This window comes from Pseudophryne corroboree, chromosome 4 (genome assembly GCF_028390025.1).
Source record: "Pseudophryne corroboree isolate aPseCor3 chromosome 4, aPseCor3.hap2, whole genome shotgun sequence".
Taxonomy (NCBI): domain Eukaryota; kingdom Metazoa; phylum Chordata; class Amphibia; order Anura; family Myobatrachidae; genus Pseudophryne; species Pseudophryne corroboree.
Window position 1 is genome coordinate 887,561,102 of NC_086447.1, and position 26,672 is coordinate 887,587,773.

At 47.6% G+C, this 26,672-nt stretch overlaps 1 protein-coding gene across 1 annotated transcript; it reads right to left on the reverse strand.

The window, feature by feature from the left end:
* Positions 1–471: 471 nt before the first annotated feature.
* On the reverse strand, positions 472–26,380 carry MRPS18A (mitochondrial ribosomal protein S18A). The gene is made up of 6 exons (XM_063918884.1): positions 26,188–26,380; positions 16,461–16,492; positions 5,229–5,333; positions 4,374–4,497; positions 1,102–1,171; positions 472–730 (listed from the first exon to the last, which is right to left on the reverse strand). The coding sequence occupies exons 1-6, from the start codon at positions 26,378–26,380 to the stop codon at positions 586–588; spliced, it is 669 nt and encodes a 222-aa protein (XP_063774954.1). The 3' UTR covers positions 472–585.
* Between the last annotated feature and the right edge of the window lie 292 nt (positions 26,381–26,672).

Consider the following 26,672-nt stretch of genomic DNA (forward strand, 5'->3'; position numbering starts at 1 on the left):
GAGAATCACATGCTCTTGTGCAGAGACAGGACAACGGTTGTATACTCTATTCCAGAGGTTCCCAAACTGTGTGCCGTGGCTCCCTGGGGTGCCTCGGGACACTTGCAGGGGTGCCCTGGGTTGGTGGTCCAGGACCAATTCAAATTATTCATGGTCAATATAATAGGCAAAACCAGTGCTGGTGGCTGCCAGTCATAAAATGTGGCCAAACAGAAGCAACTCTTGTCCCTCACCACACAACTGACCCTAAGGATGACCTATAGACGCGATCTACTTAATGTAATATTTATTTCTACATTTCTCAATAAGACATTTTTGGCCTAGGGGTGCCCTGAAAAAAATTCTGATATTCTAGGGCGCCGTGATTCAAAAAAGTTTGGAAACCACTGCTCTATTCTATTCCTATATGCTGCCACATCACTTGTCTGTAGTGATCGCCGTGTTAAACGTTTATAATTAGACTGGCCAATATTTGGTCAAACAATGAGAAAAGAAATACATTTATTATTATTATTATACAGTTGAGTTACAAGAGACCTATGGCTGAAATCCCGGCATCTGGACTGAACGCTGCTGGTAAACGTTTCATTGTCTGTAGATGATCGGTTTACTTCCATACCGGACGTTATTTTTCATGATTGGGTCACCGACCGGCATTTTCACTTTACACCACTTTAATCCCTTCTTCAGGATCGGTTTAACGCTGGATGGGGACCAGAAAGTGAGATATCTGGGGGAAACACAAAGGGATAGAAAATAGAAAACAATGACATTTTGCAGGATCTCCATATGTACCCAGGCCAGAGGGCTATGTGCTGTCACCAAGCCGCAACAATATAAACGCGGGCACCGCCCCTAGATGTAGCCGAAGGGCTGCTCGGATGCCGAAAACCATGGTGACCCGCAGGCAAAGTTTATCTTGTATTCTTCCCTATGTACAGTATGGCTGAGGATCACAGACAACTTAGTCCAGCATGTTACCTGTACATCACTTGTACCCCAAAAATATGACTAATTAGTCTTTCCTTTGATGTTAGTATTTATTATAATCAGAGCCTCATCCTCCATGTAGTAGGCAACAAGCCTAAATAGACATCTCACCTGTTTAGCTGGAACTTTGGCTTTGGCACACATCCCTCGGGCAGTTTAGGCCGGTGGTTCGGGAACAGGCCTGCAGGCAGAAAATATTACACAGATAGTCATTCCCGAACTCAGACTCCTATAAATACCAACCAAATATTGTAACGTCTTCTCTTTAGGAAGTTTCAGTCTTTTCACATGGGCCCCAATTTCCAATCCAATCTTGGTCATCAACGATTCACATACATGAACAGTGTGCAATTAACAGAATCCATTAAAAGCATAAGACCATCGTCACCTAAAAGCTTCACTAAAGTACATTTTGTAGGATTTAACATATGGCTGTTGGGAAAGAAAGTATCAGTCAACTAGCTTGACAAAATAGTGGTCTATATGGGTTACTTGAGGGCATTAGAGAGAACACTTCATGGTACGGATGAGACAATTCTCCCAATATATTTTCACTTTATTAAAAATAGTTTTTCCATATACCTTCTGAATACTAGTTAAGAGTAAGCTAATCACTTCACCCCCTGATTTGACACCCCTCTCAAGTGACTCGCGCTCCACTGCCGTGTAATTACCAAACCACACCATTCCATAGGTTAATACACTTTCAATGATACACAAATCAAAATTCACTAAAATTTCCCTACACATTCCTTCCGCTGCTGGGACTTTTTAACTAAATCCTGAGTGTGAACTTTCCAAGACATCCACTGTAATGTTAATACCTAAAAATTGAAATGAGTCCACCACCTCCACACTCCGCTCAGGTCTAACGGGCAATGAACCTGATCGTTCATTTTCCTAAAGTCTACTATAATTAATTTCGTTTTTTTCACGTTTAAGATTATGGGCCTAATTCAGAGTTGATCGCAGCAGCAAATTTGTTAGCAGATGGGCAAAACCATGTGCACTGCAGGGGGTGGGGGGCGGATGTAACATGTGCAGAGAGAGTTAGATTTGGGTGGGGTGTGTTCAAACTGAAATCTAAATTGCAGTGTAAAAATAAAGCAGCCAGTATTTACCCTCTGTGAAGAACAACTCTTCTATTCAATTTTTCTCATGCCACAGACATTCAAGATAAAATTCATCTATGTGATGCTCACATCAAGGCTTACTTCAAGAGACGCCGTTCTTTCATGTAACGGTTTCTTTCTCAGCAAGCCCGTTTGTCGTCCTCAATCGTTCCACAAGTTCGTATTTTGCTTGAATAGAAGAGTTGTTCTTCACAGAGGCTATAAAGAAACCTTTATATGTTTTGTCCTAAGTGTATGAAAGTAAGCACACATGTGAGGAGCATTTGTACACCATCTACACTAGGGTGAACCTTACGGATATCATTGCACTTCCCGAATAGCTATAGTCGATGGAATCTTGGCAGAAGTCACCCTATTTTACCATTCTTCCTGGGAATTTATATTGAATTTTTGTATATCCATTGTGCTTTTTTTTCATATCACCTAATGAAACTGAATCTGCACATGGACTATTCATTGTGATATTGACGGACTTTCCCACAGAAATTGACGAACAGTGAACATTACGGTAAAACATCACCGTTATCTTATCTTTGCGCCATAAGTGGGATCCTATCCAAACCCATATTTTGTTTATTCCCCCTTTTGGTGTGTGTGGTGACACATCAGGATACGACCTCACATCAGGCAGCAAAGGGAGTGCGCAGGAACATATCTAAAATTTGGTTTATTATTCCCATATAGACTAATATTAGCAATATCATCCACAAATGTAATTATGAGGACTGAATCAGAAATAGAAACAAAGTCATAATAAGTGAACAGGGAGTATAAGAGGGGTCTCAACACACATCCCCGTGGGACCCCCTGTACTTATCACAATCTCACCTGGCAGGGAATAATGCATTTTAAAAATCTGTGGCTTTTTTGTCAACGCAGAATCCATTTACAGACAAAATTATCCAGGCCCAATAGTGACAGTTTGTTCACTAAGGACGTTGGTACATCAGTGCTAAATGCTGAACTACCGTCCACGAATAGGATTATTACAAGGGAGTCTTTACTCTCCAAATGGGTAAGTACCTGATGAAGGTCAGCGTCATATGCTGATTCATTAGCTCTATATGCAAGCTGAAATGGGTCTAAATTAGTGGAAATACTCTCTGTTATGTGACCCATCATTAATCTCTCAAAGGCTTTCATTATGGGGGTAATTCTGAGTTGATCGCAGCAGCAAGTTTGTTAGCAATTGGGCAAAACCATGTGCACTACAGGGGGAGCAGATGTAACATGTGCAGAGAGAGTTAGATTTGGGTGGGTTATTTTGTTTCTGTGCAGGGTAAATACTGGCTGCTTTATTTTTACACTGCAATTTAGATTTCAGTTTGAACATACCCCACCCAAATCTAACTCTCTCTGCACATGTTACATCTGCCCCCCCTGCAGTGCACATGGTTTTGCCCAACTGCTAACAAATTTGATGCTGCGATCAACTCAGAATTAGGCCCTACAAGCGATATCAGGGCAATTGGACGGTGATCATTTGCCGCACAATCCTTATTTTTAGATACGGGAGCAATTACGGTCGATGAAAAGCACTTTGGCACAGTACATTGGGCAAGCAAAGGATGAAACGGCTCTAATAGGCTGTCATGTATTATTGGGCACTGGCTAGTACACTACATCCTCCAAGAATAAAACAAGGGGCTCAAAGTAATAGACCGAGGCATGTGCTATGTATGAGCTCAGCTGCACAAGTTATTCTTCGTTAAATGCCCAAGACTGCCCTCTGCCCTCCCCCCTAATACAGTCTCTACATCACCTGCCAGTTTTCAGCCTCTCCCATTATAAACTTCATGAAATCAATTTCAAAATAAAGGATTGGTGTATTTGAAACTCAAGTAGTCATCAACACCGTAACTTGTACTATATGAAGTCTTGTGTACATGGAACGGTTTTGTACAAGGGTCCTGCCGTGTTTTTTATTTTTATTGTTAAGGGTCTTTCTTATTGCCAGTATACCGACATCGGCATCCCGGGTGCTAGAATGCCGGCAGGGGGGCGAGCGCAACGAAGCCCCTTGCGGTGCTCAGTGGCGACTATTCTCCCTCTATGGGTGTCATGGGCACCTACCTTGCCGGTATTCCAGCGGCAGTGTAGTACCCCCATCAGGATCCCGCCATCGCTATTGAGACAGCTGGGATCCCAACGGGCGGTATGTTAACTGCATACCACCTGCAGAACATTTCTCAGCTTGATTAACAGGTGACAACAACTAGAGGGCAGCACTGAGCCAGGTGGGTCTCTTACCTGCACGATGGGCCATCCTCACACAGGCTTCCACTTTTCTCTGTTCCTCTAAACATAATCCGGTCACCCTGCGCGGTAACATTCCCCCGTCCGAGCGGATGAACTGGCTCAGGACTAAGACATCCTGCCGAGCAGATAATCGTCACATTATCCTACGTAACACATAGCACCAGCCAGGGATTGTGCCCTCTTATCTGCTGGAGGTAGATTTTCTATCAAACTTTTTTTTTTTAATATGTTTGTAAGTTTTTTCTTCTTCTCCTTAACATTTAACCAGCTCTTACTATTGTAATCATCTCTGTGACTCTAGTTGCCAGAGGTAGTATCTGTGACTATTGTTTGACTGACATGCCCCCATCGCAGAGGTTCCCAAACTGTGTGCCGTGGCTCCCTGGGGTACCTCAGGACACTTGCAGGGGTGCCCTTGATTGGTGGTCCAGGACCAATTCAAATTATTCATGGTCAATATAATAGGAAAAACCAGTGCTGGTGGCTGCCAGTCATAAAATATGTGTCCAAACAGAAGCAACTCTTGTCCCTCACCACACAACTGACCCTAAGGATGACATATAGACGCGATCTACTTAATGTAATATTTCTTTCTAAGTTTCTCAAAAGGAAATTTTTGGCCTTGGGGTGCAGTGAAAAAAAATCTGATATTCTAGGGCGCCGTGATTCAAAAAAGTTTGGAAACCACTGCCCCATCGACTGATTTCCTCAGGTGTGCCTATGGAGGGTTCTCAGCTCACCTACGTAGATAAGGGGAGAGAGGAAGCTTATAGCTAGGAGAAGGGCCAGGACAGCGGCATTAGGGCAGTAATAAGCCTCATGCACATGAGAATAGATTTATCTTACCAGGTAATCATACTTGTGTTTGAGGTTCCAGCGGCAGATGGGACACTGACCACTTGGGTTTGGAGGCGTCAAACCCACTTTCTCTTCAATAATCCGTCCTTCAATCTACAAAACAAGAGCTCACTCTGAATAATGCACAAGCATTCTGTATTCATCATTACACCTGAAGACAATGGAGGCTCTGCTATTGCTGGCGGATAGTGCTGCCGCCGTCTTGCACGTTCCCAACCACCGGCTACAAGTGTTACTCCGCTACCTTAGGCGTCTAGTGTTCCCTCACCCCTCTTAGAGTGGAGCTCGCATAGGTAACACCATCGTTACTTTATGGTGCATGTCGTACGGAACTGGGAATCATGAGCTCTTCAATGTACTGCGCTCTGTCACATGTCAGCGCTTTATAAATAAAGCGTAATAACACTAGTAGGATTAACAGGTGGGAAACGAGTTTCTAAGGCAACGTCCACTCATATTTATAGACATTCCTCCAATAGATAAGATGATTAGCAAGGACTTGTATTAATGTTTCTACTGCTTTATAGTTGCAAAGAGGATATAAAGTGGTCAGCTTCCATACTGCGCTAAGCGGTTACTTACGATCCAGAACATCGCTGCAGTAATACAAAAGACTAAAGGGTCTATGTACTAAGCCCTGGAGAGAAATGACTTGGACGCAGATAAAGTACCAGCCAATCAGCTCCTAACTGCCACGTTACAGGCTGGTATGTTTTAAAAATGACAATTAGGAGCTGATTGGCTGGTACTTGATCCCTGCCCACAGCTAACAGCATCACTATATAATGGATCCTCTGCGTGTGCTTGGCTCACAGGCAGCAGAGATGCTCTGCCTACAAATCGCTGGAGCTATACTAAGGGGGGTAGCAGAGACGGATGATACAGTACTCCTGGTGGAGTGTGACACACAGCCTGAATGGTCTGTGAAGAATACAGGTACTCAGCGGCTAGATAGCATCTATGACCATGTGTGTGCAGAGTCTGTGCTGTTCTTACATAAATAATTGTTTAATGAACCACAAAAAAAAACACAAGGAATTCAATGTCTGGCCAAAAGCAAATGTAAGACAGGCACAGAGTGGGCACAGCAAGAGAGAAAAGATTTAATATCCTTCGTTGGCATAGAAACCCACTGTATATCTGACAATTCATTTCATGTCTCTGGAAGTGCTGTGTGCGGGGAGCCAAGGGTGTCCAAACTGAGGCCCGTGAGAGGTCTCCTCTGGCAGCCACCCCCCCCCCCCCTAACAATACCATACTGTGAGTGATCTCTGCCTGAGCGTGACATACAGTATGTGCCCATCAGATTATCCACTTTCACTCCCACAGTGGGCTGCAGGCCACCCACAAGTGTGCAAGTCATAGACGGGGTATCAAGGACCATGGATGAGCTTCACAGGTTACACAGATGAGAACACAGTTGGAGATACTTTTTAATAAAGACATTGGGGATAATTCAGACCTGATCGCAGCTGTGTTTTCGTACAGCAGCGATCAGGTCTGAACTGCGCATGTGCGCCGGTGCATGGCTGACAGCCGACGGCTGTCTCAGCCCTACGATTGCCTCTGCCTGATTGACAGGCAGAGGTGGTTGCTGGGTCGGAGGGGGCAGGCCGGCGGCGTTTGGCCACCATTTAGGGGTCGCGGTCCGAGCAACCAACGCAGGCGTGCATGGACCGTTGTTGGCGGGGGGAAGGGGGGGCGCGTGGCAGCTGCGTGACATCACACGCAGCTGCTGTGACCCTGACAGTGATGACTAGCTCCCTGCCAGTGCGTAGGAGCTGCGCTGGCAGGGAGCTACTCTTTTAGTACAAAAGCATCGCCCGACATGCGGGGTGGACTAGCCCTGTGCTGGGCGTCCCCCTGCATGTCTGTGTGACTGATCCTAGATGTGCTAAATTTAGTACATCTAGGATCAGGTCTGAATTAGGCCCATTGCTGTAAGTAACAGGTATCTTCTGCCATAGGTCGACAGGTACAAAAGACCGACAGATGAAAGTGCGACAGTGGTTAAGGTAGTCAGGGACAAAAGGTCGACATGACAGGATGTAGTTATGTGACCGACGGACAAAAGTTTTTTGGGCCAATCTTGGATATTTCATGTTATATGACCATCAGTACAAGTGTGTGCCGTTGTGGGCTTGCGTCGATCGCCACGCTTCGGGCAAGGTGGCTCGCTCTGCTTCATTCGTCCTATAGACGTCCATGTGGATAGTAAATTAAGCAAATGTGGGAAAACAATGTAAAAAACCCCCAAAAACATGCGTGCAATACTGTCATGTCGACCTTTTGTACTTGTCGACCGATGCATTTTCAATCTATTATCTGGATACCGTATTGGTCCCTGGCCTGTGCCCCCGAAATCCGACACCCCTCTATAACCCCCTACTGATCTGAGTGCTTGGCTGCCTACTTGCCCTTCACTAGGTACAATGGGGCTCATTCCGAGTTGATCGCTCGCTAGCTACTTTTAGCAGCCGTGCAAACGCATAATCGCCGCCCATGGGGGAGTGTATTTTCGCTTTGCAAGTGTGCGATCACGTGTGCAGCCGAGCGGGACGAAAAAGTTTTTTGCAGTTTCTGAGTAGATCTGGACTTACTCAACCGCTGCGATCACTTCAGTCTTTTTGGTCTTGGAATTGACGTCAGACACCCGCCCTGCAAACGCCTAGACACGCCTGCGTTTTCCCTACCAATCCCAGAAAACGCCTTCTTCCTGTCAACCTCCTTGCGATCGGCTGTGCGAATGGATTCTTCGTTAAATCCATCGCTCAGCAACGATCCGCTTTGTACCTGTACGACGCGCCTGTGCATTGTGATGCATATGCATGCGCGGTAGTAACCTGTTCGCTGCGCTGCGAAAAAAAGCGAACGAGCGATCAACTCGGAACGACCCCCAATGGGTGCTCACTTAACGAGGGAGTGGGGCCCGAGTTAATGAAGGAGAATATATGAGTTTTAAACCCGTACATGATGTTTCTGCCTAGGTGTGTCCCCAGATGACTCTGACAGAAAGGGCAGGGGGGTGGGGGTTAAGGAGCTACAGGTCCCTCACCTGAATCATAACACCCATAACTCACCTGCCCACTTTTACGTAATAATAATAAAGACAATGGCCCTCATTCCGAGTTGTTCGCTCGGTAAAAATCTACGCATCGCAGCGATTTTCCGCTTAGTGCGCATGCGCAATGTCCGCACTGCGACTGCGCCAAGTAAATTTGCTATGCAGTTAGGATTTTTACTCACGGCTTTTTCTTCGCTCAGGCGATCGTAATGTGATTGACAGGAAATGGGTGTTTCTGGGCGGAAACTGGCCGTTTTATGGGCGTGTGGGAAAAAACGCTACCGTTTCCGGAAAAAACGCAGGAGTGGCCGGAGAAACGGAGGAGTGTCTGGGCGAACGCTGGGTGTGTTTGTGACGTCAAACCAGGAACGACAAGCACTGAACTGATCGCAGATGCCGAGTAAGTCTGAAGCTACTCAGAAACTGCTACGAGGTGTGTAATCGCAATATTGCGAATACATCGTTCGCAATTTTAAGATGCTAAGATTCACTCTCAGTAGGCGGCGGCTTAGCGTGAGCAACTCTGCTAAAATCGCCTTGCGAGCGAACAACTCGGAATGAGGGCCAATGTTGGCAGTGACAAACAAATCCCAGTTCTTGTGTTGGCATCTGCTTGGTACAAACCTATGGTCACAGCTGGAGTCATTACCCTCGTATACAACTTGCCTAAAGAGCCCCCCTGTCCGTTTCGCAGGCCAACTGACCTTGGTAACGCTGTCCTGCATAAAACACTTATATATATATATATATATATATATATATATATATATATATATATATATATATATATATATATATATATATATATATATATTTTTTTTTTTTTTTTAAATAACCGCTAACGGGTTATATGAACACAAGTGATACCACCCACAATGCGTAGTGCAGTCCGGTAATCAGCAGATATTACATGGGGCCCAATCGCTGTACAGTAACTGTTAGTATCTCTTTAACATCGCTATTGCTATTAAATATGCGACCGTCAACAATCGCCGATGCCAGGGAGACAATTTCCTCTGTGCTGGTACATTCAGAGCACATGTTGGACAGCAAAAGTGTTTCTGACACAGCTCAGTTAAGCTTTGATGTTGCTTTAATGCAAAACATTTGTCTCTCCTGCCTGTGCGAGCCGCAGATGAAGCTGTTTCAGGAGGGAATCATCTCAGTCTGGTAGCAGAACACACACAAGTAGGTTCCACTGTATAGAAGTGTCTCTTATCTAAGGTAGATGTGTGTGTGTTCTAACAGTTTGGCAGTGCGCATTGCCAGGTGCCTACCCTCTAAGTGGTTTATATATCACATTGTACTCATTATAGCGGTGTTTAGCCTTAAAGCTGCACTCAGGAGTCCTGGCAACTCCGTCCAACACAGTATCTGCTCACAGCTCCGACTAACAACTTCTGGGCGACACCAACCAACAGACTGAACAGCTTAATGGATATTGTTAGATATTGTGAAGCAGCCAAATACAAAACTACATACAACCAAGAGACAAGAAATACATTGCAAGTGGTCAATTGTCAATCGCTCAAAACAGCAAAGCGAGTTTGAGGTATCAAAATGATCCCAACTCCTCTGGTGTAATGCCGAGACTCTGGGAATCAGGTATAACCTAAATGTAGATCTTAAGGGAGAGGAATCTATTAGAGGCATCTATAGGAGAATGATCAATGGACTAAAAATACAGATAGATAGATAGATAGATAGATAGATAGATAGATAGATAGATAGATAGATAGGATAGAAGATTTATGGTAAGAACTTACCTTTGTTAAATCTCTTTCTGCGAGGTACACTGGATTCCACAGGGAATAACATCGGGGTGTAGAGTAGGATCTTGATCCGAGGCACCAACCGGCTAAAAGCTTTGACTGTTCCCAAGACGCATAGTGCTGCTTCCTCTATAGCCCCCGCCTCCCTGCACAGGAGCTCAGTTTTGTTAACCAGTCCAATGCAGTAGCAGGTAGAAAAGAGACGACAACAGTTAGTAGCCACACAGAACCACATTCTCACGACAGGAGAATGCCATACAAACCCAAAGAAGCTAAGTGCATCAAGGTGGGTGCCCTGTGGAATCCAGTGTACCTCGCAGAAAGAGATTTAACAAATGTAAGTTCTTACCATAAATCTCCATTTCTGCAGCGGGGTACACTGTATTCCACAGGGAATAACGCACTGTAGCGGGCACAAGAACCCAGCGTCCAAAGGAAGCATCCTGGGAGGCGGAAGTATCAAAGGCATAGAACCTAATGAACGTGTTCACTGAGGACCGCGTAGCCGCCTTGCACAATTGTTAAATGGTCGCATCACGGCGGGCCGCCCAAGAAGGTCCAACAGACCGAGTAGAATGGGCTTTAATGGTATCAGGAGCTAGAAGGCCAGCCTCTACATAAGCACGTGCAATCACTATTCTAATCCATCTGGCCAAGGTCTGCTTATTAGCAGGCCAGCCATGTTTGTGAAAATCAAAATGAACAAACAGAATCAGATTTCCGAACCGACTTCGTTCTTTTCACATCTATATGGAGAGCCCGTACCACATCCAAAGACTTCTCTTTGGATGACAAACCTGGAGAGGTAAATGCCGGAACCACAATTTCTTGGTTAAGGTGGAAAGAAGACACCTCCTTAGGCAGATAACCAGAGCGGGTCCTAAGAACCGCCCGGTCACGGTAAAAAATCAGGTAAGGTGACAGACAGGATAAGGCACCTAAATCCGAAACTCGTCTAGCAGAGGCAATAGCCAGAAAAAACAAGACTTTAAGACTAAGCCATTTAAGGTCCACCAACACTAGGGGTTCAAAAGGAGCCTCTTGTAAGGCGTCCAGAATAACTGACAAATCCCAAGGAGCCACAGGAGGAACGTAGGGAAGTTGAATTCGGAGAACACCCTGAGTGACGGTATGAACATCAGGCAAAGTCGCAATCTTTCTCTGAAACCAAATCGACAAGGCCGAAATATGAACCTTGAGATAGGCCAGACGTAAGCCTAAATCCAGGCCCTGCAGAAAAGACAACAGATTAGCAGTACAGAATTTGAATACATCAACATTCTTAGCAGTACACCATGTGAAATAAGAATTCCAGATCCTATAATAAATCCGAGCCGAAGCCGGTTTATGGGCATTCAACATAGTTTGAATGACAGCCTCAGAAAAACCTTTGGCCCTTAGGACGGAATCTTTAAGAGCCACGCCGTCAAAGCCAGTCGGGCAAAATCCTGGTAGACACAGGGGCCCTGAACTAGGAGGTCTGGGCGTTGTGGAAGTAGAAGAGGAGAGACCCTGTAGGTCTGAGAACCAATGCCGTCTGGGCCACGCTGGAGCGACTAGAAGTAGGATTCCTCCTTCTTGCTTGAACTTCCTTATTACCCTGGGCAGGAATGACACCGGAGGGAACACGTACGGCAGCTGAAAGTTCCATGGGATTGCCAGTGCGTCCACGAACGCTGCTTGAGGATCCCTTATTTTTGCTCCGAAGACCGGAGCCTTGTGATTGTGTTGAAACGCCATCAGGTCTACATCTGGTAGGCCCCACTTTTCCAATAGGAGTTGAAATACTTCTGGATGAAGGCTCCACTCTCCGGCGTGCACGTCCTGACGACTGAGGAAGTCCGCTTCCTAGTTAAGGACTCCCGGAATGAACACTGCCGATATGGCTGGCAGATGGCGTTCTGCCCACTCAAGTATCCTTGACACTTCCCTCATTGCCATGCGGCTTCGAGTGCCACCTTGATGATTTATGTACGCCACCGTGGTGGTGTTGTCTGACTGGAAACAGAACAGGCCTGTTCAAGTACAAAGCAGGGCTAGTGTCAGTGCATTGAACACTGTCCACAGTTCCAGAATGTTTATCGGGAGGAGAGACTCCTCCCTGGTCCACCAACGCAGGAGAGATTGCACCACCAGATGTAGCGTCTTTGCTTTGACCTGATCCGGAGGATGTTTGTTGAGCAAAACCGAGGCGGGGGTCGTTTCTTGAAAGAGATGGCGTAACCATGAGTGACGACTTCCCTTTCCCAGGCATCCGAAGTGGTCTTTAACCACACCTGAGCAAACCGTATAAGTCGGCCTCCTACCCTGGGATCCCCCAGGGGGAGGCTCGCCCTGTCATGCAGCAGGTTTATCCATTTTGGAAGCAGGCTGACAGGCAGCCCAGGCACGTTTTGGTTTGGGCTTGGTAGATTTGGAAGAGCGTGACTTGTTTGGGTACGCCTGACCCTTTACTGTACCTGGAGAATGAAAAGGAACGAAAGGAGGTACTCTTAGCCTTCAGAGCTGAAGGAGTAGTACTAGGTAGACAAGCCGTCTTAGCTGACATTAAATCAGCAACAATCTTGTTGAGGTCTTCCCCAAAAAGTATGTTCCCCTTAAAGGGTATCACCTCCAAGGTCTTTTTAGAGTCCAGGTCAACAGACCAGGACCCCAACCATTGAATCCTGTGAGCCAGAATGGACGTAGTAGACGCTTTGGCCGCCAGGACACCTGCATCAGAAGCCGCCTCCTGAATGTAATGACAGGCCGTAATGATATAGGAAAGACACTGTCTAGAATTATCAGAAAAATTAGAAGGTAGTTCCGCTTCAACTTCCTCAACCCAGGCTTCAATAGCTTTCGCTGCCCAGGCAGCTGCTATAGTGGGTCTATGTACGGCCCCTGCAAGAGTGTAAATGGACTTCAAGCAACCCTCCACACGTTTGTCCGTCGGTTTCTTCAGGGAGGTGACGGTAGTGACAGGCAGAGCTGAGGACACCACCAGGCGTGCAACCTGTGAGTCCACCGGAGGTGGGGTTTACCAATTCTTACTGATCTCTGCGGCGAGGGGATAACGAGCCAGCATCTTTTTAGACAGTGAAAATTTCGTACCTGGAGATTCCCAGGATTCCTGACGTATGTCAACCAGGTGGTCAGAATGGGGCAGAAGCAATTTAGTCACCTTCTGATGTTTAAACTTATCTGGTTTCTTAGAGGTAGTAGGAGGCTCCTCATCATCCTCAATTTGAAGAATGAGCCTGATGGCCTCCAAGAGGTCAGGAACATCCACTTATGTCAGAGTTTCCCCATCTGAAGTATCTGGATCAGTATCAGTGGGGTCAGTGTAAGCGCCATCTTCTTCAGAAGAAGTATCCGGGTCATGTGTGGATTGTGAGGAGGTAATGGCCCGTTTAGAAGACCCCTTGGTCTTAGGCGGGCGAGGGTTAGCTTTTTGTTTAACCAGAGTCTGGTTTAATTGCTGTAACTGAGAATACCGAGTATCCGCCCATGGCGGATTAACTGCAGGGACAATATGTGGCTGTAATGGCACAGAAGGTCCCATAGGGGGCGTAAGCCTAGTTACCAGCGTAGTCAGTAAAGTAGTAAAGGTAGCCCACGGTGAGACTTGATCTGCCCCTGGTGCTGCCGACTGAGCCTGGGGTGCAGAGACCCCCGTACCTGAACCCTTTGCTGCTATATTTTCCTCATGACCCTCCATGGTGTCAGCACTGCCTGGTGCAGGATCAGCCCCGGAGTCCTCACCCTGTCTAGCAGACATTACTTGTAAGCGTATCCTTAGGGTGACCAAAAGTACAATAAGAGCTGACAGAATACCCGGAAAAAAAACCCTTACAGTGTGGCTGCAAGCAGAACACAAAGAATGGGGATTTAAGAGGTGTACAGTGACTGTAACTTTCACAGAGAAAATACCAAACAAGTATATCCTGTGAAACACTATATCTATAGGACCCTGACGCACGTAGACCCCTCAGGGTATAGAATATAGGGATAGCAAAACCTGTGGGATACACGGAATAGAAATCACACGACAGCTACTGGCACACACAGTCACATGTACAATGCAGTAATTATTACAAACAACAATAAAACTGCACTGGACTAGCAATACTAAGTAATACTACAGAGTAATGCTAAATAACAATATAGATATAACAATGCACAGTGAAACTGGATGTATATCACAGAGTGCTTGTACTAAACAACCCTGAATGTATGCACTCTTTCTTAACTAATGCTGTCTAAAGATATGCAGAATACTTAAGTGTCCTGTAAATGCACAGCGCTGGATGCAGGCGGCTTTACAGAGGAGACAGAGCCCAGCAGTCCCAGGATCAGCGCAGCATGGGAGAAATGGCGCCCAAACGCTGACAGGGAGTGAGGGAGGCAGAGAGAAGCAGCTTCAGGGCAGGAACATTTGCAGTAAATGGCGGCTGGGGGAGGGGCTACAGGTCAGAGCCTTATCCCCTTGCTGGACTTCATCACCGGGTACTGCGGGCCTTGTTAAAACGTATTTTTAGTAAAATACTCTTGCCCTGGTGGTCTAGTGGGGTCCCTGTATGGCCACAGTGTGCGAGCGGTCCGTCTCCTAAAGACCGCGCCGAAAAGCGATTTCAGCGGGTCCCGTCTGGGGGACCCTCTTACCTCCTCCCCTGGTGCGGCCACGCGATCTTGGAGAGCAGCGATGAGTGTGTGTGCCCTGATGCAGACCGGAGCCCTCCGCTGTAAGTACCCGGCAACCAGGGCGCGGGAGTATACAGCGCCGCTGGGGGAGGTGATGGAGCTGCAGCACGAGATGTCAGAATGACATCTAGTATTCAATACCTATGCTGCAGCCCTTGAAGTCTTCTATTTTCCATTATAAAAGCTCTTTGCAGGCACCAATTTACAAACTGAGCTCCTGTGCACGGAGGTGGGGTTATAGAGGAGGCGGCGCTATGCATTTTGGGAACAGTCAAAGCTTTTAGCCTGTTGGTGCCTCGGATCAAGATCCTACTCTACACCCCGATGTTATTCCCTGTGGAATACAGTGTACCCCACTGCAGAAAGACATATAGACAGATAGATATAGAGGTATATTCAATTAAGGTCGGATCCGTTCCGACATGCATTTGTCGGAATGGATCCGACAAGCCCTATTCAAATGAGCGTCCAAATCCGACTGTCGGATTTGTCTGCTCTCGGTGTCCTGTCCTGCTGCTGCTAGCGGCTGCCGGGTGTAGCTGTCAGCGGCGGCAGGGGGAGCTATCACGGGGGTCCTGTGAGGCAGCCGGGGGGGGAGACCCATCAGCGGCGCCAGGGGTACACATCTGCAGCGGCTGGAAGACTTGTCAGGCGGCCGGGGGGACCCATCAGCGGCGCCGGAGGAGGCATCTGCGGCGGCTGGAAGACTTGTCAGGCAGCCGGGGGGACCCGTCAGCAGCGCCGGGGGAAGACATCTGCGGCGGCTGGGGGGACCAGCCAGAGGTAGTGCCCTGCAGCCCGCCGCCCCGCTCCCCCGTCTCATGTCCTCAATCACACTTTTTTAAAAGTCGGATTAAAATGGTTGAAAAGGGGGCCAAAACCTTTTCGACAGAAGCACGTGGATCAGCAGCTATTCCGCTGATCCACGTGCTTTTCCACAAGTCGAATTCCTCGACTTGTCGAATAAGTTGGGGTTATACTGAATAGGTCGGAATCCCTTCCGACCTAAAAAAGTCGAAAACTGCCGTCTTTTCAACAGACGGCAGCTTACGACTTCAAATGTATATACCCCATAGACAGACAGACAGACAAGAGCAGGGATCCCTGTAATAAAGACAGCGATCCCTGTTCAATAGGCACTACTGACCTAATGAGCTGGGCACTGATGCTCGCACTGGGATATACACGGTTAATGTGCTGGGCGCTGCTGGCACATTTGTTGGGTGTTTCTAGTACATTCTGGCCACTGTCCGGCTCATTCACTCCTCACAATAAGTTACAGAATTCCTGACTCCTGACTTCTGGAGTAAACAGTCGGGGATACAGGGCAAGGAACTGGAAGCTCCAGTCCTAGGGGTCAACCCAACTAGGTGCGAGTTTGAGAGAACGAGTGTGTTTCACGAAACGCACGTGTATCGCACAAACATGCAGTCCAGAGAAATGTGACTTTCAATCAGATGCCCCTTCCCGGGACTCGCGGCGAGGTTGCGTAACTTTCCTACAAAAAGTAATCAATGTTTTTTAAAGGAGTCAGATTTCATAGAGAAAATGTAAGCGAGTTCGTAATTGAATTGCAAATGTAATTCATAGACCGGGTTCACCGTGAGAACGGACCCAACTCGCACCCAATTGGACTGACCCCTTAGACTCTGACCACACTTCACATAATATATGGGGCACATATGGAATACACTGACTCACCGTAGTCACTTTTCCTTCTTTAACTTCCACCACTAGAGAGAAACAAATTACATTTTGTAAAAAAACCATATAATAAGGGAGCACAGTAAATATCACACTTGCATTCGCTTTGTAAACATATTGTGTAATACTGTCTGGTCTAATGCTGACAATACACGGTCAGATAAAACTCCCCATCATACAGACAGACCAATTATCGGACGTTGCCATACGCTGTCAGATAAAACTCCCCATCATACAGACAGACCAATTATCGGACGTTGCCATACGCTGTCAGATAAAACTCCCCATCATACAGACAGACCAATTATCGGACGTTGCCATACACTGTCAGCTAAAACTCCCCATCATACAGTCAGACCGGTTATCTGATATTTTCATATACTGTCAGATAATTGGCCTCCCTGTCTGATGGTGGTATATCCACTATCGGGTCTGAGCACAGATTATAACATAAGTTGGGCATAACTGGTGTCGGCCATACACTGTGCAATTATCGGCCTGATCAGGTGATAGTCTGCTGATTGATGCAACAACTGCACAGTGTATTTCACAATATTACAAATGACTGAAAGTCACTCATTTCCTTCACGTGACGGAACACAGACTAGAGATCAATGTAGAGCGCATAAAGACCGTTGGTACCAGGTGTACTGGCAAGGCTATGTCCAAGAGTCCACATTCGTGGGATGAGGAGGTCATAGGACTAAACAATGGGCCACTCCACAGATAACATCCGAGCAACAGCATTGCTGTGGTTGGAAATGGACAATTGATAAAAGACAGGAAAGATTTTCCCAGGTAAACTTGTGGACTACACTCAACTAACAGGTATGTACAATGGTAGAGAAGAGGCACAATTTGCACCTGACCACACATAGGGTACTGCAAGGTCCAAGGGCACAACAGTGAACATGGGGCCTAATTCAGACCTGATCGCTAGCAAGCAATTTTTGCACTGTTGCAATCAGCGATCAGATAGTCGCCACCTACAGGGGGAGTGTATTTTAGCTGTGCAAGTGTGCGATCGCATGTGTAGCAGAGCTGTACAAACAGATTTTGTGCAGTCTCTGCACAGCCCAGGACTTACTCAGCCGCTGCGATCACTTCAGCCTGACCGGAACCGGAATTGACGTCACGAACCCTCCCTACAAACGCTTGGACACGCCTGCATTAAACCAGACACTCCCTGAAAACGTTCAGTTGACACCCACAAACGCCCTCTTCCTGTCAATCTCCTTGTGTTCGCCCGTGCGAACGGATCCGTCGCACAAACCCATTGCCAATCCGCTTTGTACCCGTGCGACGCGCCTGCGCATTGCATACGCGGTTTGGACCTGATCGGACTCTGTGCGAAAACGCAAAGCAGCGATCAGGTCTGAATTACCCCCGTGGACTCAACGCATGCTATATGCAGAGCTTTAGCGTAATCTTCCTATGTTTTCTCCTGAGCGGAGGCTTGTCTACTCTGCCTTGGTGTCTTTCTTCTCAACACTATGCAAGCAGCTATTTGCCCCAAACAGGACAGAAGGTTCCACATTACTTGGGATTTTACAATAATATATATGCGTGTATATATTTAAGCTTGGGTACACACTTGACAATACGTTCCATGAGCGATATCACCTAGTGCAGGGGTGGCCAATCAGTCAGCGACAAAGAGCCAAGAAAAAGCTTTGGGCATGCCTAAGAGCCGACACCATGTGCACGCCAAAGGCACGTGTGCAAAAATGGGGCACGGTCTTGTGCCCGCTAGGTCACGGGCATTATAAAATACATTAAAAAAGCCAGATCTAAAATAAAATACATAGAAATGGACAAAACCACATAAAATACATTTTAAAAGCCACATCCACATAAAATAAGAATTTACTTACCGATAATTCTATTTCTCGGAGTCCGTAGTGGATGCTGGGGTTCCTGAAAGGACCATGGGGAATAGCGGCTCCGCAGGAGACAGGGCACAAAAAGTAAAGCTTTACGATCAGGTGGTGTGTACTGGCTCCTCCCCCTATGACCCTCCTCCAAGCCTCAGTTAGGTACTGTGCCCGGACGAGCGTACACAATAAGGAAGGATTTATGAATCCCGGGTAAGACTCATACCAGCCACACCAATCACACCGTACAACCTGTGATCTAAACCCAGTTAACAGTATGATAACAGCGGAGCCTCTGAAAAGATGGCTCACAACAATAATAACCCGATTTTTGTAACTATGTACAAGTAATGCAGATAATCCGCACTTGGGATGGGCGCCCAGCATCCACTACGGACTCCGAGAAATAGAATTATCGGTAAGTAAATTCTTATTTTCTCTATCGTCCTAGTGGATGCTGGGGTTCCTGAAAGGACCATGGGGATTATACCAAAGCTCCCAAACGGGCGGGAGAGTGTGGATGACTCTGCAGCACCGAATGAGAGAACTCCAGGTCCTCCTTAGCCAGGGTATCAAATTTGTAGAATTTTACAAACGTGTTCTCCCCCGACCACGTAGCCGCTCGGCAGAGTTGTAATGCCGAGACCCCTCGGGCAGCCGCCCAAGAAGAACCCACCTTCCTTGTGGAGTGGGCTTTTACCGATTTTGGCTGTGGCAGGCCTGCCACAGAATGTGCAAGCTGAATCGTACTACAAATCCAGCGAGCAATAGTCTGCTTAGACGCAGGAGCGCCCAACTTGTTGGGAGCATATAGTATAAACAGCGAGTCAGATTTCCTGACTCCAGCTGTCCTTGAAATGTATATTTTTAAAGCTCTGACAACGTCCAACAACTTGGAGTCCTCCAAGTCGCTTGTAGCCGCAGGCACTACAATAGGTTGGTTCAGATGAAATGCTGACACCACCTTAGGGAGAAAATGCGGACGAGTCCGCAGTTCTGCCCTGTCCGAATGGAAAATCAGATATGGGCTTTTGTAAGATAAAGCTGCCAGTTCTGACACTCTCCTGGCCGAAGCCAGGGCTAGTAGCATGGTCACTTTCCATGTGAGATATTTCAAATCCACAGTTTTTAGTGGTTCAAACCAATGAGATTTGAGAAAGTCCAAAACAACATTGAGATCCCACGGTGCCACTGGAGGCACCACAGGGGGCTGTATATGCAGCACTCCCTTAACAAAAGTCTGGACTTCAGGAACTGAAGCCAATTCTTTTTGGAAGAAAATCGACAGGGCCGAAATTTGAACCTTAATAGATCCCAATTTGAGACCCATAGACAATCCTGATTGCAGGAAATGTAGGAATCGACCCAGTTGAAATTCCTCCGTCGGAGCACTCCGATCCTCGCACCACGCAACATATTTTCGCCAAATGCGGTGATAATGTTGCGCGGTTACTTCCTTCCTTGCTTTAATCAAAGTAGGAATGACTTCTTCCGGCATGCCTTTTTCCTTTAGGATCCGGCGTTCAACCGCCATGCCGTCAAACGCAGCCGCGGTAAGTCTTGAAACAGACAGGGACCCTGCTGAAGCAAGTCCCTTCTCAGAGGTAGAGGCCACGGATCTTCCGTGATCATCTCTTGAAGTTCCGGGTACCAAGTCCTTCTTGGCCAATCCGGAACCACTAGTATCGTTCTTACGCCTCTTTGCCGTATAATTCTCAATACTTTTGGTATGAGAGGCAGAGGAGGAAACACATACACCGACTGGTACACCCAAGGCGTTACCAGCGCGTCCACAGCTATTGCCTGCGGATCTCTTGACCTGGCGCAATACCTGTCCAGTTTTTTGTTGAGGCGAGACGCCATCATGTCCACCATTGGTCTTTCCCAACGGGTTACCAGCATGTGGAAAACTTCTGGATGAAGTCCCCACTCTCCCGGGTGAAGGTCGTGTCTGCTGAGGAAGTCTGCTTCCCAGTTGTCCACTCCCGGGATGAACCCTGCTGACAGTGCTATCACATGATTCTCTGCCCAGCGAAGAATCCTTGCAGCTTCTGCCATTGCACTCCTGCTTCTTGTGCCGCCCTGTCTGTTCACCTGGGCGACTGCCGTGATGTTGTCCGACTGGATCAACACCGGTTTTCCTTGAAGCAGAGGTTCTGCCTGGCTTAGAGCATTGTAGATTGCTCTTAGTTCCAGAATGTTTATGTGAAGAGACGTTTCCAGGCTCGACCACACGCCCTGGAAGTTTCTTCCTTGTGTGACTGCTCCCCAGCCTCTCAGGCTGGCGTCCGTGGTCACCAGGATCCAATCCTGTATGCCGAATCTGCGGCCCTCCAATAGATGAGCACTCTGCAACCACCACAGAAGAGATACCCTTGTCCTTGGAGACAGGGTTATCCGCTGGTGCATCTGAAGATGCGACCCTGACCATTTGTCCAACAGATCCCTCTGGAAAATTCTTGCGTGGAATCTGCCGAATGGAATTGCTTCGTAAGAAGCCACCATTTTTCCCAGGACTCTTGTGCATTGATGTACAGACACCTTTCCTGGTTTTAGGAGGTTCCTGACAAGCTCGGATAACTCCTTGGCTTTTTCCTCCGGGAGAAAAACCTTTTTCTGAACCGTGTCCAGAATCATCCCTAGGAACAGCAGACGTGTTGTCGGAATTAACTGGGATTTTGGAATATTCAGAATCCACCCGTGCTGTTTTAGCCCTTCTTGAGACAGTGCTAATCCCATCTCTAGCTGTTCTCTGGACCTTGCCCTTATTAGGAGATCGTCCAAGTATGGGATAATTAATACGCCTTTTCTTCGAAGAAGAATCATCATCTCGGCCATTACCTTGGTAAAGACCCGAGGTGCCGTGGACAATCCGAACGGCAGCGTCTGAAACTGATAGTGACAGTTCTGTACGACGAACCTGAGGTACCCCTGGTGTGAGGGGTAAATTGGAACGTGGAGATACGCATCCTTGATGTCCAAGGATACCATAAAATCCCCTTCTTCCAGGTTCGCTATCACTGCTCTGAGTGACTCCATCTTGAACTTGAACTTCTTTATGTACAGGTTCAAGGATTTCAGATTTAGAATAGGTCTTACCGAGCCATCCGGCTTCGGTACCACAAATAGAGTGGAATAATACCCCTTTCCTTGTTGTAAAAGGGGTACCTTGACTATCACCTGTTGAGAGTACAGCTTGTGAATGGCTTCCAAGACCGTCACCCTGTCGGAGGGGGACGTTGGTAAAGCAGACTTCAGGAAACGGCGAGGTGGATCCGTCTCTAGTTCCAGCCTGTACCCCTGAGATATTATCTGCAGGATCCAGGGATCTACCTGCGAGTGAGCCCACTGCGCGCTGAAATTCTTGAGACGACCCCCCACCGCCCCCGAGTCCGCTTGAGAAGCCCCAGCGTCATGCTGAGGCTTTTGTAGAAGCGGGGGAGGGCTTCTGTTCCTGGGAAGGAGCTGCCTGTTGCTGTCTCTTCCCCCTTCCTCTGCCTCGTGGCAGATATGAATATCCCTTTGCTCTCTTGTTTTTAAAGGAACGAAAGGGCTGCGGTTGAAAAGTCGGTGTCTTTTTCTGTTGGGGAGTGACTTGAGGTAAAAAGGTGGATTTCCCGGCTGTAGCCGTGGCCACCAAATCCGATAGACCGACACCAAATAACTCCTCCCCTTTATACGGCAAAACTTCCATATGCCGTTTTGAGTCCGCATCGCCTGACCACTGTCGCGTCCATAAACTTCTTCTGGCCGAAATGGACATAGCACTTACCCGTGATGCCAGTGTGCAGATATCCCTCTGTGCATCACGCATATAAAGAAATGCATCCTTTATTTGCTCTAAAGACAGTAAAACATTGTCCCTATCCAGGGTATCAATATTTTCAATCAGGGACTCTGACCAAGCTACCCCAGCACTGCACATCCAGGCTGTCGCTATAGCTGGTCGTAGTATAACACCTGTATGTGTGTATATACTTTTTTGGATATTTTCCATCCTCCTATCTGCTGGATCTTTAAGTGCGGCCGTCTCAGGAGAGGGTAACGCCACTTGTTTTGATAAGCGTGTGAGCGCCTTGTCCACCCTAGGAGGTGTTTCCCAGCGCGCCCTAACCTCTGGCGGGAAAGGGTATAAAGCCAATAACTTCTTTGAAATTAGCATTTTTTTATCGGGGGCAACCCACGCTTCATCACACACCTCATTTAATTCATCTGATTCAGGAAAAACTATAGGTAGTTTTTTCACACCCCACATGATACCCTGTTTTGTGGTACCTGTAGTATCAGCAATATGTAACGCCTCCTTCATTGCCAAAATCATATAACGTGTGGCCCTACTAGAAAATACGGTTGATTCGTCACCGTCGCCACTGGAATCAGTGCCTGTGTCTGGGTCTGTGTCGACCGACTGAGGCAAAGGGCGTTTTACAGCCCCTGACGGTGTTTGAGGCGCCTGGACAGGCACTAATTGATTGTCCGGCCGTCTCATGTCGTCAAACGACTGCTTTAGCGTGTTGACACTATCCCGTAATTCCATAAATAAAGGCATCCATTCTGGTGTCGACCCCCTAGGAGGTGACATCCCCATATTTGGCAATTGCTCCGCCTCCACACCAATATCGTCCTCATACATGTCGACACACACGTACCGACACACAGCAGACACACAGGGAATGCTCTTAACGAAGACAGGACCCCACTAGCCCTTTGGGGAGACAGAGGGAGAGTTTGCCAGCACACACCAAAAGCGCTATATATGACAGGGATAGCCTTATAATAAGTGCTCCCTGTATAGCTGCTTTAATAATATAGTTTTGCCACAATTTTGCCCCCCCTCTCTTGTTTTACCCTGTTTCTGTAGTGCAGTGCAGGGGAGAGCCTGGGAGCCTTCCTGACCAGCGGAGCTGTGTGAGGAAAATGGCGCTGTGTGCTGAGGAGATAGGCCCCGCCCCTTTTTCGGCGGGCTCGTCTCCCGCTCTTTAGTGGATTCTGGCAGGGGTTAAATATCTCCATATAGCCCCCGGAGGCTATATGTGAGGTATTTTTAGCCAAAAAAGGTTTTCATTTGCCTCCCAGGGCGCCCCCCTCCCAGCGCCCTGCACCCTCAGTGACTGCCGTGTGAAGTGTGCTGAGAGGAAAATGGCGCACAGCTGCAGTGCTGTGCGCTACCTTAAGAAGACTGAGGAGTCTTCTGCCGCCGATTCTGGACCTCTTCTCGTTTCAGCATCTGCAAGGGGGCCGGCGGCGAGGCTCCGGTGACCATCCAGGCTGTACCTGTGATCGTCCCTCTGGAGCTAATGTCCAGTAGCCAAGAAGCCAATCCATCCTGCACGCAGGTGAGTTCACTTCTTCTCCCCTAAGTCCCTCGTTGCAGTGATCCTGTTGCCAGCAGGACTCACTGTAAAATAAAAAACCTAAGCTAAACTTTTCTAAGCAGCTCTTTAGGAGAGCCACCTAGATTGCACCCTTCTCGGCCGGGCACAAAAATCTAACTGAGGCTTGGAGGAGGGTCATAGGGGGAGGAGCCAGTACACACCACCTGATCGTAAAGCTTTACTTTTTGTGCCCTGTCTCCTGCGGAGCCGCTATTCCCCATGGTCCTTTCAGGAACCCCAGCATCCACTAGGACGATAGAGAAAATACATTAAAAAAGCCAGAGCCAAATAAAATACATTTAAAAGCAAGATTAACATAATACACTTCAGTTCCTCCATGTGTCACTCCAGCCCCCCATGCCACTGTAGTCGCCCTTCATGTGTCCAGTAGCCCCTGCTCCAAACCTGAGGTGGTCCAAGCTGAGGTAGCTGTAGTCCCCCTTTGCTTGCCAGTGGGTTCTCACCTAGTATCCGGCTCCCTCAGTCCACTTAGTGGCGCTAGCACTGCGTGCCCGGCTGGAGCACTGTGGTTTCTGGATCTTTTGCGGTCACCTGACCTCAAGTGTCAGGAGCCGCATCTAAATGAAGAAAGAGCCGCATGCGACTCAAGAGCCACTGGTTGGCCACCGCTGACCTAGTGTTTTCCCTACTCTCCAGGGTGGCCCATATAGTGTGTACACACTGTGTAATATCAAACGATATCGCTCAGTGACGTCACGCAGCCAGCCCGTACATGAAGTTTTGTACGATAAGTCCAAATTGAGCTACATGTACAGGAGACAGGGGGGAGAGGCAGGGGAAGGGGGGGGGGGGGGGGGGGGGACCCGCGGGAGCACGCATCATTCATGGTTTGTATCGTACACACTGGACGAGATCGCTCAGAAGGGTGAAAATGAGCGAGATCGTTTAAAATATCGCCTAGTGTGTACGCACCTTTAGACTTCGAAATTCATGAAATTTAGAGATTTAAATTACTCACACACCAAAAGGTAGCATGGCAGATGGGTCAATACTACCCGCAGTGTCCATTGTGCTCCTATAATGTCATCTTAACGGGACTACATAGCTTTTTTTTTTTTTACACGATTGTTGTTTCATAATTTAGAAAACAGGGGCCAGGCTTATTTTTTCTCTACAACTGCTAAATATCTGCCTCTACAGTACAGACACTGAATTGGAGAGTATCCGAGTGATGGGTAACAGGGGGCAGGATAGACACACAATGGGCCTTATACAAGGCTGGTCACACATGGAATCGAATGCTGCTCCCTCGTCTTCACGTTTCCTAGGCCAGATGCGGCTGCAGTACGAATGGAAGTGCGCCTTCATTGCGAGTAGTCAGGATCTCAGTACACAATGGCAATAGTCACGCAGTGCCAGTAATAAGTGACCAATAGGCTTGGAGGGTCTTAAAGGTGAAGCAAAGCAGGCGCATATATATATATATATATATATATATATATGTGACAAAAGATTGAAGAAGCAGGGAGCGCCAATAGAGCACTATTGGCGCTCCCTGCTTCTTCAATCTTTTGTCAGGACTATCACCCGTTCGGGATCGGGTAACATTGGGGAGGCGACAGCTGGAAGCTCCAGAAGTGCACACTGACAAATCTTCCTTTCCAAACGATATTGGCTGTCAGTGAACCTGAGGAACATTGCTTCTTATTCAATTCTGTGGACATTTTAGTTCCACGGGACTTTCCATGTGTGTTTATTTATATGTATACATATATATAAGAAAGTTTATTACCGTATGTTTGCGCTCATACTTTCTGTTTATATATATATATATATTTATTATTATTTTTTTATTTTAACAATTTAAAATACTATATGTGGCGGATTCCCCTTCCCCAGATGAATACGAGGAGTTCTTCATTTGTGTAAAAAGAGTGTGGATTGTAGCGTACAAAGTAACTTTTAGAACATGAATGCAGCAGTTTTAGTGCGTTGTCAGCGTCTGAATGCCGTCGACATCCTCGTGCAACATACACCAGGGTTCCATCGCCCACAAGTCAGACCCCTCCAGCCAGCAACATGTGCGCCCCTTTTAGACAGCCATTTTAACTGCAGCTCGCGACAGCACACAATTCCTGTACTTCTGGCACGTCTGTACGCCCACTAGTCGCACAACTGCACACGCCTCCTAGTGCATGCAGATGCAGGCCCGGCACACGCCTGGTACACACTGTGCATGCTCATTAACAATATATTCAGGCTGCAGCTGGCAAAAACCAGACCGCAAACGGCGATAACGCTGCGATAATGCACATGGTGAATAAGTATTACGCAACACATAGATAGGCAGATAGTGATTATATGGCCTCTATATGTGTATACAGGGAGTGTGTATGGGTCATACCCAGTGTTCCCCACATCCCCGACCCCTATACTCTCCCCACGCAGGTAGATGACACAGAGATGACGGACACATGGTGTGTCCCTGCCACCTCCCCTCTCCCCCTCACTCACATTCCCGCAGTCCTCGGCTCTGAGCACCGGCAGCAGCCCACCACGGCCTGCTCAGCAGCCCCAGGCCGGGCCGAAGCAGCCGGCTGACAGGTGAAAGGAGCAAGCAGGGGGCCGCCATCTTCTGCCGAGCTTCGTCACTTCCGCTCCCGGCAGCCGCGCGGGCGTCTATCTCCATGGCGACTGCGGCGGCCATCTTGGTTGAGGGAAGTTTGCCTTACTTAGTCCATGTTGTAAAACACACACAGTCACACACACCTCTGTCTCTGTGGGTATGGGACTCGGTCGACACCCATTGGTCGACAGTGGGTAGGCCGACACTAGATATAGATCAACACGGCCAGTAGGTCGATATGTGGTGTCACTTGACGAATAAAACGACACCAAAAAAACATAAAACGCTCATGTTGACCTTCTTCATGTCGACCTAATGGCTGTGTCAACCTATTTCTAGTGTCGACCTGCCCACTGTCTACCAGTGGGTGTCG